Source organism: Protobothrops mucrosquamatus, unplaced genomic scaffold, assembly GCF_001527695.2.
Source record: "Protobothrops mucrosquamatus isolate PMUCROS unplaced genomic scaffold, P.Mucros_1.0 scaffold25, whole genome shotgun sequence".
Lineage (NCBI taxonomy): Eukaryota > Metazoa > Chordata > Lepidosauria > Squamata > Viperidae > Protobothrops > Protobothrops mucrosquamatus.
The window spans coordinates 516,842-530,126 of record NW_015386410.1 but is presented as its reverse complement, the minus strand read 5'-3'; the positions used below and the strand labels follow the sequence as shown (position 1 = coordinate 530,126).

Genomic DNA, 13,285 nt, shown 5'->3' with positions numbered 1-13,285 from the left:
GTGCAAAATTTTAAAGCCTTGTTCCGTACCTTCCTTTAAAAAAGAGATTTTTGTTCTGTTTGACAAATGATCTATTGAAATTCCAGATGGTTTTGAAACTCTTCTGCATTATGTCAAGATCATCTACTAGAAGGGGAAGGGGGGAAGGGGTTTGTTTTGGCACCTTAAAGAAAAAAATTGTTCTCTCCACCCATACTTCTTTTCTAAAGTGACGGGCTCAATTTTCCAAAAGGAACAATAGAAACGGATGCCATATTTTTATCTTGGTTTCTCCCTCTGCAGAGCAGGTGCTAAGACAGAAGGGCTGTCAAGGAGGATGTTAAGAATTGTATAAGATGGTATAAAATCAAACTTGGGATGTTTCCCATATTATAGCAGAAAGGAGTAGAGTATTTCTTCAACAATTAGAAAAAAGTAACCCCATTAAGACAGTCTAGTTGGATGACTCTACAGGGAATCTCCAGCAGTTATCTATACAGATAGTCTTAAACTCATGGCCATAATTGAACCTGGAATTATGATCATAAGTCATGCTGGCTGTTAAACAGATCGTTATGAAGAGGAAAAGAGGGAAGGAGGAGGAGAGGGAAGAGGGAAGGGAGGGAGGGAGGGAGGGAGGGAGGGAGGGAAGGAAGGAAGGAAGGAAGGAAGGAAGGAAGGAAGGAAGGAAGGAAGGAAGGAAGAGGGAAAGAAGGAAAGAAAGGAAGGAGATTTTTTTGTAAATACATCCTGGTTGCCAAGCACCCAAATTTTAATTTCTTGTCTGCAGGGACACTGAGATTGCCATAAGTGTGAGGACCAATCATAAGTTACAGTTTCATCACCATCATAACTTTGAACAATCATTAAACACATGGTTGTAAGTCGAGGATTACCTGTATATCATTCTCCAAGCATTAAACAAAAGGTTGTAAGCGTGTAAATTATGCTTCAAGTATAGGAAGGAAAGATCCACTGATAAACTGGATGAAAAATTTCCATTCCAGTCTTGGAGTAAGATGAGTTGCTTGATTGTCAAGAGGGCACAAAAATCTATTTCTGTCATCCATGCAAAAGATCTGAAACAGCTGAGACATAATCCATCATCACCCAGCTGTACATCTGTAAAAGAGAAGGAAGTTTCTAGTATTAAATTGGCAGCCCTAGAAATTTTAGTAACAAAAGGGGATAATGATTGGCCAGTTCCAGAAAAGTAAAAGGACCCATAGGGACATATCTGCATCTCCAGCAGCTTGGAGAAGGGATCATACATATTTCATAAAGTCTTAGTAAGTGGTCTGAAGTTCTGAACATCTATTTTTCTCTCCCTGATTCCTAAGCATAAAGAAACTCATTGGTTGCACAGATTCCAGAGGAGACTTCAGAGGAAGTTCTGGGAGAATCCTAATGAATCCAAACTCAAATTGATGGCTCAGGAAGTATTGCCAGCATGTCTGTGCTGTTCCCTGGCAGCATTCACATAGGGAGAAATGATTATTTAATTTCAGAAGCAGCGATTTATGGGGCCCAGCCCAACATTCCTCAGCCAGGTAATCTTCAAATGGAGCTTGGACTTCCATATTTATAATTCCTAATCAGCTTAGCCAAAGCTAATCAACACCTGGCCATGAGCCTTCTGTACGATGTTGTGAATTTTTCCCCAAAATAATGACCCATAATTTGAGAGGGTTCTTTTGCATTCATTGTTGAGAATAGGGCTGCTATAAACAAACATTTGAACAAGAAACCCCCAAATGGCTGCAGATCTTCCTGCTAAAAAGCTTGGATATGTTAATCAGATCAGTCAAAAATCAGCTCTTTGTTGGAAGAAGCTGCTTCACTGGTACAGATAGTCCTTGATTTACAGCTACAATTGGGACCAGAATTTCCATTACTAAGCAATGCGGTTATTAAGTGAGTCGCACCCAATGTTATGGTCTTTCCTGCCATGGTTGTTAAGCAAATCACTGTAGTTGTTAAGTGAATCACAGGGTGATGAAGCGAATCCAACTTCTCCCATTGGCTTTCCTGTCGGATGTTAACTGGGAAGGTCACAAAGGGTGATCACATGACCCCAGGATGCTGAAACTGTCAGAAAGCCATGCCAGTTGCCAAGCATCTTCATTCTGATCACATACTGTGGGGATGCTGCGATGGTTTAAGTGTGAGGACAGTTGTAAGGCCGGCCGTCCCAAATGTGTTTTCTTCAAAAGCAACTGGGCGTCCTTGGTTTTTTTCTTTGAAAATGTTTTGAGAACTTCAGAACTGAAGAAGTTTCTTGGATGAGAAGCAAAACATTAAAAAAAAAGTTTTCAAAAAACAAACAAACAAGAAAGTCCAGTTGCCTTTTTGAAAACCACCCTTGGGACAACCATGACCTGGATGATTGGGAAGCTCCATAGAGCATGGGTCTCCAACCTTGGTAACTTTAAGACTTATGGACTTCAACTCCCAGAATTCCTCAGCCAGCTTGGTTGGCTGAGGAATTCTGGGAGTTGAAGTCCACAAGACTTAAAATTGCCAAGGTTGGGGACCTCTGCCATAGAGGTTGTGAGGCCCTTTTCACTGTTGTTGTTGGTAATTGATGCTTTTCTTTTATTCCCTGCCCAGTTCCATCTTGCTTCATGTCATTTTTATCTACCTCTCTCTGTTTTTCCCCTCCTAGTGCAGCTATTCGTTCCACATCTTTTCATTTGTTTCAGTGCTGTTCTGTTTGGGTTATTCTTCCTGGAAGGAGACAGAGGGATGTTCGAGTGTTCTGTGTTTTGTGTACTTCTGTTTTCTCTGTGCGAAAGGAAAGAGAAGAAGAGTTGGGAGTGTGTAGAGTTTGGAATCAATTAATTTTATAAAATACCTTATTTCACAGGTAATTAATTCTAATCAGTAGCTATTAATACATTATGTCCCCTGATCCTACTCTTTTCAGCAATGTGGCTTCTGGTAGATATAAATATATGTGCATACATTTATTTTAGGGAGAAGGAAAAATTTTCAGATTGATTTGCCTTGCTATGTGCAGACATAGCCATGAATTCCCATGGGAAAAAAGGAAGGATGTGAACGAAATAAATAATAAAATGTTTGGTCAGAAGTAATTCCTCTTATCCTACACATTGCCTGGCCATTAAGTGCAACAGAATCACTCTTCAACATCTACAAACAATGAAATAGTCTCAAATTAAATGGGTTTATATGACTTTTTTATTGCTGTTAAGAAAACTGACGCATTCCATTTGTTGAACTCCTGCCTTTCTGCATGGATCTTAGACACACATGGGCAGGATTGCATTTTAAGCCCCATAATATTCCCAGCTACGGGACAGTTCTGGAAGAAAGAATAATATACACAGAGCACTAGTTCAAATATGTCACATGCAGACCACCAAGGAAGACATGCCCAACTTGGAATTTGCAAAAGAGGTAAAGATTGCAGGATGGAAGAAATTCTGGCTTGTCTCCTGTAGCCAACGTAGGGTTGCACCATGCATGAAAATCAGAAGAAACCATTTCCTTTGCAAGAGAAGCCCCACTCTGGTGGCTGAGGATTATCCCACAATTAGAAATCAGAGGGGGAGAAGCGATGGGCACGCTGGAGACATCACGTTCCTCTCTTGCAATGATGATCCCCTATTAAGGGGGAAGAAACCAAAGATTAGACTTTCTAGGCCTCCAGGGGAGCCTCAGCCCATCCCTTAATTAACTGCTTTGCTAAAGCCCAAGCTTGATTCGGAGCTATCTTTACAAGACAGATACAGAGATTATGTGATTTACGGGTATATGGCTGTTTCATTGCTTTTCACACTGTATTTTTGGAAAATGACACTGAAATTGCCTTTGAATATCTCTCTGGGTTATGCATAAGATAGGTATTTAAGTAAAAAAACTGTCTAAAGGCATGAAAAGGCAGTACAGGTAGACCTTGGCATATAACTATTGATTTAGTGACTGTTCAAAATTACAATGGCACTGAAAATAGTGATTTTCAATCAGTCCTGGCACTTTCAATTGTCCCAGGGTCACAAGATCAACATTTGGGTGCTTGGCAAATAGCATGTGTTTCTTCTGACTGTTGCAGCAAACGGTTATGTGGTCACTATTTGTGACCTTCCCAGCTGGCTTCTGAAAAGCAAAGTCAAAGGGGGAAACTACATTTCCTTAATGACCATGTTATTCACTTAACAACTGCAGTGATTCCTTTAACAACCATGGCAAAAAAAGGTCATAAAATCATGTGTGACTTATTTAACAACCACCCCAATTGTGATAATAAGTTGAGGACTGCCTGGCAGTATGAAAAAAATCCCATCAATTAAGCCAGGGCTTTTCAACCTTTTCACCCATTGTACCACTTTTAGGATATGGCAACATCCGAGTACCACCAGTCGCCTAGCAAGGTGTCAAAAACTTGATGACCAAAAAAAAAAAAAGGAAAAAAGTGATAAAGTACAGGTAGTCCTCGACTTACAACAGTTCGCTTAGTGACTGTTCAAAGTTACAATGGCACTGAACAAAGTGCCCCCCCAAGCCACAGCCGAGCAAGAAACCTGCCTGCCCTCCCAGCGGTGCTCTTCCTCCTGTCCGAGGTTTTCATTGTTGTGAGCATTTCTGTTGAGGATTGGCAGTGGGGGTGGGGTGGGGGGGTGTTTGGTTTTTATTTCCCCCGTCTGCTGGGTGGTTTCAGCAGGTTTTGGTCACTTCACATGACCCTGGGACACTGTGACCGTCATAAATATGAATCAGTTGCCAAGCATCTGAATGTAAATCACAAGACCCTGGAGATGCTGCAACATTCCAGCTGATCGGCGCTTCTTCTGGGCTGGTGCTGATCCTGGTGCTTCCGCTGAGCCCTGACAGCCCTGCAGCTCCAGCCATCTCTCGCTCAGGCTTGTGCAGTGGTGCCACCGGTTCAGCTCATTCCCCTCCCCCCCACCACTTTTCTAGGATGGTCGCGTACCACCTGCCAGGTGCCAATGTACCACAGGTGGTACCCGTACCACTGGTTGAAAAGCCTTGAATTAAGCTATTTTTTTTATCTAAGCAAGACAAACTGCATCTATTTTTAATGTGCTACTGTAGGTAAAGCACCTGTTTGAATTGCACCTTGTCATATCAATTGTAGATTTAATGAGTTTTGCAAGCACTGGGATAAGCCAGGATTCCTCAGCTTTTCGGGGAAAGAGATCTAAATGATTTTCTCCTTGCTTGCCACTTCATTCCACCATTTATTACAAGTGATAAATAGTTGGGGTTAAGAACTACTGAGGATAAATATTTGGGACGTACATCTTCCTGTTACAGGAGCCCTAAACACATCTGCATCTGGTAACTTGACAAGAGGCAATGTTACACAAAATCAAAATATACTGTAGCTTTATTTAAAAATCTATTATAGAAATTGGGTCATAGACTACACTAAGGCATAATGTTGGGAATTTCTTTTCTAACTTTGGCTTAAGGTATTGCTTTGACCTGTCAATTGTGGTTTATTTAACAAACCATAATTAAGCAAAGTATGTTGCATGTGAACATAGCCAGAACATGGAAGCTGCACTATTAGGTAAGAAAATGTGCAGAATCCATGACTTTTCTTTTTTGAAGGACACATCTTCCCAAACTTGGGCATTGCTATGAATGTATCTCTCTGAGACCCAGGGGATGTTCAATTGATAAGAGATTCTGTTCCTCTAAATCTCTCATTCTCTCATGTTTTTAGTCCAGAATTGTAGAGGAGAAACCAATACGGTATGTTTAGTCAACCCTCCAGCATGCTGGAATGGAGACAAAATTAAGAATTTCAAATGATCATAATCCACAAATGGTTACTTCTTAATCCAATGTTCCTCTTCACCTTGTTATTTCTCCTAGAATGGTTAAAGCATCCTTTCCAACATATGCAGGAACAAAAGCAAATTCTCCTTGTTTATCCTCTTCCGTGGTTTCTCCTGACTCCTCCACCCCACCCACCCCCCAGGCCCTTGCGCTGGGCCAATTCCCATCCATGCCTCAACTGTGAAAAGAGAGTTGAAAGCTATTTACTTATGCTCATTAAATCCTCATCTGCTTGGCTCTTGGGCTTATGTTCTCAATTAGGGAAAGTTGTTGAGATCAGAGGCAGTGGGAGACATTCATGTGTGTGAATTAGTATGGTACAAATGATCAGAGAGCCCAGAGCAGGTGCTTTAACAACTTTGGAAGTGAGAAAACCATGTGCATTGATCTCCATACTAGTGTTGACCACTCAAAGAATGCTTGAAATGTCAGAGATAGGAGATGAAGGCCATGTTGGCTGGGAATTATGGCAGCTGAAGTCCTCAACCAGCACAAATTTGTGGAGCTTTACTATGATCAAACATCTTCAGCATCATAGTCTCATAGTCTCACATCTTTATCACATGAGCCTTAGCTTGCTTCTCTCTCTCTCTCCCTCTATTGTTTTTGGAAACAATAAGTAGAAAATAGGAAAGAAGGGGCAGGGAAGAACAGAATGTTTTGTCCATCGCTCTTTTTTTTATGTCAGCTATTACCTTTTCATCTTCTAGGTGATGAGCTGTTGAATCCAGACGCCTTTCTCCAGAGATGCTTCATTTCTCATGGGGTGTTGCAGTTTTCCTTCCGTTCCTTCTGGGCCAAACTCCCGACCCTCATGACCCTTGCTACAATGCCAACCAGCGCCCACAATACTGCCTGCCTGAGCTGTCCGAACTGGCATCGGGCCGTCAGGTGGAAGCCTCCAGTACATGCAGCAGTCCTCCTGGGCGATTCTGCACCTTTCGTGATTCAACCAACCCAACCTCCAAATTCTGCCAAGGTTGCCAAGAACATACCCACCAGTCAGAGCAGCTCACAGACAGTGACGGGGATACGACGTGTTGGTGGTCTCAGCCAATAGCCAATGCCACGCTTACTTTGGCTTTAGGCCGGCAAATGGAAATCCTTTACGTGGCTCTGCGGTTCTGCTCCCCACGACCAGAATCTTTGGCCATTTACAAGTCTATGGACTATGGTCGCAGTTGGATGCCTTTTCAGTTCTATTCCAGCCACTGCTGGCGGCGTTACCATCTGCCCCCAACCACCACCATTGTGAAAAGCATGGAGCATGAAGCAGTTTGTATCGAGGCTCAAACAGCACTCAAGCCCCTCACCGGAGGGCTGGTGGCCTTCATGCCTCTTGCAGGCCGCCCTTCATCCCAGCGGTTCGAGTATAGTCCTGTCCTCCAGGACTGGGTAACCGCTACTGACCTCCGCATGTCCTTTGACCACATGCACTCAGCCCGGACTCTGGGGTTGCGCAGGAAAGAGGCTTCCTATGGAGTAGCTGAGCTGCAGGTTGGAGGCAGATGTAAATGCAATGGACATGCCTCGCGGTGCACAGCTGGGAAAGATGGAGGGGTACCTCAGTGTGATTGTCGGCACAACACAGCCGGCCCTGAATGTGACATCTGCAAAACGTTCTACTGGGATAGGCCCTGGCTAAGGGCAACCCCCAAAGATGCTCATGAATGTGTGGGTGAGACTGTGAGGAAGATAGGGCACCCATGGCTGAGAACATTAGGTGTCCAGAACTGGGATCTGCTCTTTGGAATTCTGCAGTAATAAAGCCGCATTTGCACATGGTCCTTCCCAGCCTGAAGCTGGAAAGATTTTGCCATGGGCACTTTTCCAAAGCTTTTCAGAAAAAAAAAATCCACCCTGCTGTTGGTCTGTTTAGGACAGGGTCCAACCATCTTTTCAGATCCCCAGAAATAATTTTTAAAAAGAATTTCCAACATCTCATGAATTCTCTGCATTTTAAGAGATTTCCCCCCCCCCACTCTCCAAAAAAAGAAGAATGGCCAAATTGGGTTGTGGTTCTACCAAAATTGTGTGACAATTTGGTCCTCAAAATCTTAGAGCAATCTTTTAGGATCATTGCTGGACTGTCTCCAATTTGTTCTTTTTTAAAAAAAAAGTCCAAAATGAGATCAGCAATTTAATGAGATCAGCAATTTCACCAAAACCTCATAAAATCTAGCATCTTTATTTGGATAAAGATAAGATCTCATGTGAAAACACTGAAATCTTGTGAAATGGCCCTTTGTCATGGTTCCGACAGATGAAACTCTTCAAAGAACTTCCGAGGCATTGTTTACCTTAAAGAATCTTTATGGGAGTAGAATAGCTTCGGCAGTAACATAATTGAAGCCAAAAACTGGATTCCCTTCCTCTGAGCACATAGTATCAAAGCACAATTCCCTCCTCCAATTAACAGTCATAAATCACATTGTCCAATTAGTTTGAAATGCAGGCTTTCGGCTCCTGTTCTGCTATCAGCCAATTCTTATCATCTCTTATTTCACACACTAGTATAATATTGTTATGTCTAACTAACGCCCACCACATTCTGCCTCCTCCCCAGCATCATCTAATTCTAAGAGTAAAGTATAAGAAAGAAAAAGGCTGCATCTTCATATGTTGTCAAAGCAAGAACATACAATGTTAGCAGCGTTGACACCCTTTTTTAAAAACACCGTAATCCACTTTTCAATTTATTTGAGGATTCCCCTGATGCCACTTAGGGACACCACGATCAGTGGTACCCACGAGCAGTGAACTGCTAATCATTTAAAGCAGAGGTCCCCAACCTTTGGGCCACTAGGGACTGATTCCGTGGAGAGAGATTTTTCCGCGGTCGGACGTGGTTTTGTGTGCTGCCTACATCCTGCAGATGGGGCTTTGCTTATTTGTGCAGACAGGTTGCTGGCATGCCACGGCCTGGTACCGGTCCACGGACCGAGGGTTGGGGATCCCTGATTTAAAGCATTTGATTGTTTTTTGGTGGGGATAAAAATTCCTAACACTGGAGGGTTGTTCATGGGGAAACGTTTTTTAAAAAAGGTCAGAGGATGGTTGTGATATGATCAAAGCTCTGCCCTATTTATTTCTTTATTATTTAGATATTTATCAAATTTACATGGCAACCCTTCTAACACAAACTTAATAAATATGTATTTATTAAGTTTGATTGCTCCCCATGTTGCCAATTCAAGCTGTCCTCGACCTACAACCACAATTGGGACCAGCATTTTTGTTGCAAAGCATGGCAGTTGTTAAGTGAGTCAGGCTCAATTTTACAACCTTTTTTTGCCACTGTTATTAAGCTAATCAGTGTAGTTATTAATTGAATCATGCGGTTGTTAAGCAAATTCAGCTTCCCTCATTGACTCTGCCTCTCAGTAGCCAGCTGAAAAGGTCGCATGTAGTGATGATCGGGTGACCGCAGGACGCTGCAACCGTAGTAAATACATGCTGGTTGCCAAGTGCAGGAATTTTGACCACATGACTGAGGGAATGTGCTGTGACAGTTGCAAGTGCCAGGACTGCCCTAAGTCACTTTTTTCAATGCCGTTGTAACTTTGAATGGTTATAAGTCGAGGACTGCCTGTTTTACAGATCTCTTAAAACAATTACATTGATTAAACATGAATAAAAACAAGATTGTGAGAAACTTAGAATCAGCAACCACTGAAGCAACAAGCACACGTGATTTCTCTCCTCAGGGGATACCCAGGTCTGTTGGAAAAAAAAAACACATTACAAGGGATTTCTGAAAGGTCACAAAGGTCAGGGCAGAGGGAGCTTAACCTATGTAGCTGCACAATGTATGTAAAAAAAATTACTGGGTTTGATCACCTTGTGGCAACCAGGATCTGGATTTTTTGGCCCATTCTGTCCCTCTGGACCCCCTTTGGCTTGGAGGGCTGGGCATACTGGTGGCGGTCCAGAGGTGGGGTGGAAAGAGGTTTTGGGCATGGACGGAGAAAGCTGCCTGAACTGATGAACCACCTTCCTGTGTTCTCAGCCTGCAACTGCCACCGCCATTCCCATCGCTGCCGCTTCAGCATGGAGCTTTTCGAACTTTCAGGGCGCCAGAGTGGGGGGATCTGCTTGAACTGTCGCCACCACACAGCCGGGCGCCACTGTCAGTATTGCTCACCAGGCTTTAAGCGTGACCTCAGCCACCCCATCACCAGCCACAGAGCCTGCAAAGGTGGGTCAGGTCCTGAAACCCAGAGCATCCTTGCCAGGAGGGACCACAGAAGGGGGTTCAAACAAGTCAAGATGGCGGCCTTGCCTATCTGATCGAAGCCTGCTCCCTTTTTATGTGCAAGGAATAGGTGTCACTTATAAAAAAGAGCAGAGCTTCAATCACACAGTTATGGCTGTCATCTTGACTTTTTTGATCCTATCCTGCAAATACAACTTTGTCATTCTGGGGTTTTCAGTTCTTTATCAATAAGGAAGATTTTTTTTTATCCCGCCTTTATTACTTCATAGGTAGCCGAAGGCAGCAAACAGACTTAATATTACTTCCTCCTCCTATTTTATTTTATTTTATTTTATTTTATTTTATTTATTTTATTTTATTTTATTTTATTATTTTATTTATTTTATTTTATTTTATTTTATTATTTTATTTTATTTTATTTTATTTTATTTATTTTATTTTATTTTATTTTATTTTATTTTATTTTATTTTATTTTATTTATTTTATTATTTTATTTTATTATTTTATTATTTTATTTTATTATTTTATTTTATTTTATTATTTTATTATTTTATTTTATTTTATTTTATTATTTTATTTTATTTTATTTATAGGCAGTAGATAAAAATCAATGGAATTCAAGGTGGGCTGGACTTAGATCTCTTGTGGGCACGAAGGGAATCAAGACAGATGACACATTTGACCCCTCCCTCTGGCTCAGTCTAGTCATTTCCTACACCCATCTTCCTCAGACAAACAATCCTATGAGGTGGGTTGGACTGAGAGAGAGAGTGACTGGCCCAAAATCACCCAGTCACCTTTCATGCCTAAGATGGGACTAGAACTCACTGTCTCCTGATGATTGGCCCAAAGTCAACCAGCCGGCTGTCAAGCCTAAGATGGAACTAGAACGCACTGTCTCCTTGTTTCTAGTCTGGTGCCTGAACCACTAGAACAAACTGATTCTCTAATTGTTCATGAGATGGAGTTTTTGTCTCCACCATGCTTAGGAAAAGGGTTACAATGCATATTCCTGGAAAAGAGAGGAGCGCGATTGCAAAAAATCAAAAATTGATTTAGCAGTCTCCTCTTATCCTCCCTGGGATGTGAAATCTGTGATACTCGAACACTCAACCAAAAGTCTGGGGTCAGTAAGTTTATAAGGCTCCCTGAAATTCTCACAAAAAGGAGAGGGTCCCAAAAGGGTCCATACAATCAAAGCCTCACCATTTTTTATAGGGTAATGACACCTCTTAAAATGAGGTGTGGTTTTAATCAAATGGTTATGGCCACCATTGTAACTTTTTCAACCCCCTGGACTCACCCTGGAGTGTATACAGAGAATCAAAGTCATCTGAATAAGGCTTGCAATGGTTACAATGCAAAAAAAAAACACAAACCCGCTCTCTGCAAAATTAATATTTTCTGTGAAGGCCTGTTGAGTTGCCTTCTAAATATTTCAAGCTTATTCCCTTGCTTTGAAACTTGTCTCCAAGGTTGATATAATGACCAGACCTTCCTTTGCTATGAAACCTGGGAAATGTAGTATGGTGAAGGGGATGAGGATTGTTATGGTAGCTCTTTTTTGGATTCCGTTGAGTAAAAAATCTAGGATGTGTTCTTTAGGAAACTTTTTCTTTTAATTTTGCTGTTATCCATCCTGTATGCTCAGTTGTTAATGCTTGTTTATGACCTAGCACAGTGGTGGCGAACCTATGGCTTGGGTGCCAGAGGCGGCACTTGGAGCCCTCTCTGTGCGCACGCGCGCCATTGCCCCAGTCCTACACCTTCAGCTGGGTTTTATAAAATCTTTTCGCTTTAGGCCTCCGCCGTGTGCAAAAAAAAAAAAGGTTCAATCAGTCAATTTCAACATCTCGTGGAAAAAAAAAAAGATCTTCCAAAGTTGAAATTGATTGATTGAACTTTTTAGTCCCACCCAGTCTGCTGTTACCACCGCAGCCACACCCACCCAATTGGCCACGTCCAGCCAATGGGCCACACCCACCCGGCACTCGACGATGCATAAGTGGGTTTTGGGTTGCAGTTTGGGCACTCAGTCTCTAAAAGGTTCGCCATCACCGGCCTAGCAGGATGAAGGAATCCATTGGAGATGGATTTGAATATAGGCAGCATTTGAATCTAGGCAACTGTGGTTTGTCAGCAAATCATGGTTAAAAAGCAAAACCATGGCTTACTCTGATGTGTGAATCCACACTATGGTCAAGAGAGGGAGTTTTGGAGCTTTCTCTCTTAAAGTCACAGCATTGAGAAAGCTTGCATTCCTGTAAAAGGCACACACCTTTTAACTAAAAAAAGTCAGGATGGATAGATTATTGTGGAGATGGCCAAGTACATATTCTCCTTCTACAGCTTCTCCTCTTTTTTCTTTCCAGCTTGCCAGTGTCATCCTATTGGGGCAACTGGGGCCATTTGCAACCAGACCACTGGACAGTGCCAGTGCAAGAACGGAGTCACCGGCCTGACCTGCAATCGATGTGCCCAGGGTTTCCAGCAAAGCCGCAGCGCTCACATACCCTGCATTCGTAAGCTTTCTTCTTCCTTAAACCTCCTTCCATGTCAGCCTTTTGGGACAGCCCAGTCCACACCTGGACAACAATTCATTTCTTGGGGCCAATTTGAGAATGGAGCACCTTAGTGCAACCTCTCCCATCCTGGCACCTTCCAAGTGACACACCGCTATGCCTGGGTAAGCGTAGGATTAGCACTCCCAATACATCTATAGGGCAGTGGTGGTGGACCTATGGCACGGGTTCCAGAGGCGGCACGCAAAGCCCTCTGTTTGGGTACGCGCGCCGTCGCCCCAGTCTTAGGCCTTCAGCTAGGTTTTATAAAATCTTTTCGCTTTAGGCCTCCGCTGCTGTGTGCAAAAAAAAAAAAGGTTCAATCAATCAGTCAATTTCAACTTCTCGCAGGAAAAAAAAAGATCTTGCAAAGTTGGAATTGATTGATTGAACTTTTTAGTCCCACCCAGTCTGCTGTTACTACCGCAACCACGCCCAGCCAATGGGCCACACCCAGTCAATGGGCCACACCCACCCGGCACCCGACAATGCATAAGTGGTGTTAGGAGTAAGTCTTCATCCTGGTTCATCCAAGCCGGGAATAAATAAGCAAACATGGCGACTGCTTTGGGAAGAAGGTTACAGTTTATTGCAGAAGACAGATAGGCAGCAGAGGAGAAGAAAAGAGAGTGAGCACATGGGTAGAAGGCCTTTTTATACCCTCTAGCCTTGCCTGGAAGTTTCCTGTTCCTGTGGCAT

At 42.7% G+C, this 13,285-nt stretch overlaps 1 protein-coding gene across 1 annotated transcript in view; it reads left to right on the top strand.

Moving 5' to 3' along the window:
• The first annotated feature begins 5,517 nt into the window (after window positions 1-5,517).
• The window catches only part of LOC107283077 (netrin-1), a 17,579-nt gene continuing 9,811 nt past the window's right edge, over window positions 5,518-13,285 (top strand). The window contains exons 1-4 of the mRNA XM_015810927.2: window positions 5,518-5,536; window positions 6,584-7,486; window positions 9,818-10,006; window positions 12,398-12,547. Of these exons, the coding sequence (XP_015666413.2) occupies window positions 5,518-5,536; window positions 6,584-7,486; window positions 9,818-10,006; window positions 12,398-12,547 (1,261 nt within the window). The remainder of the gene's footprint in view (window positions 5,537-6,583; window positions 7,487-9,817; window positions 10,007-12,397; window positions 12,548-13,285) is intronic.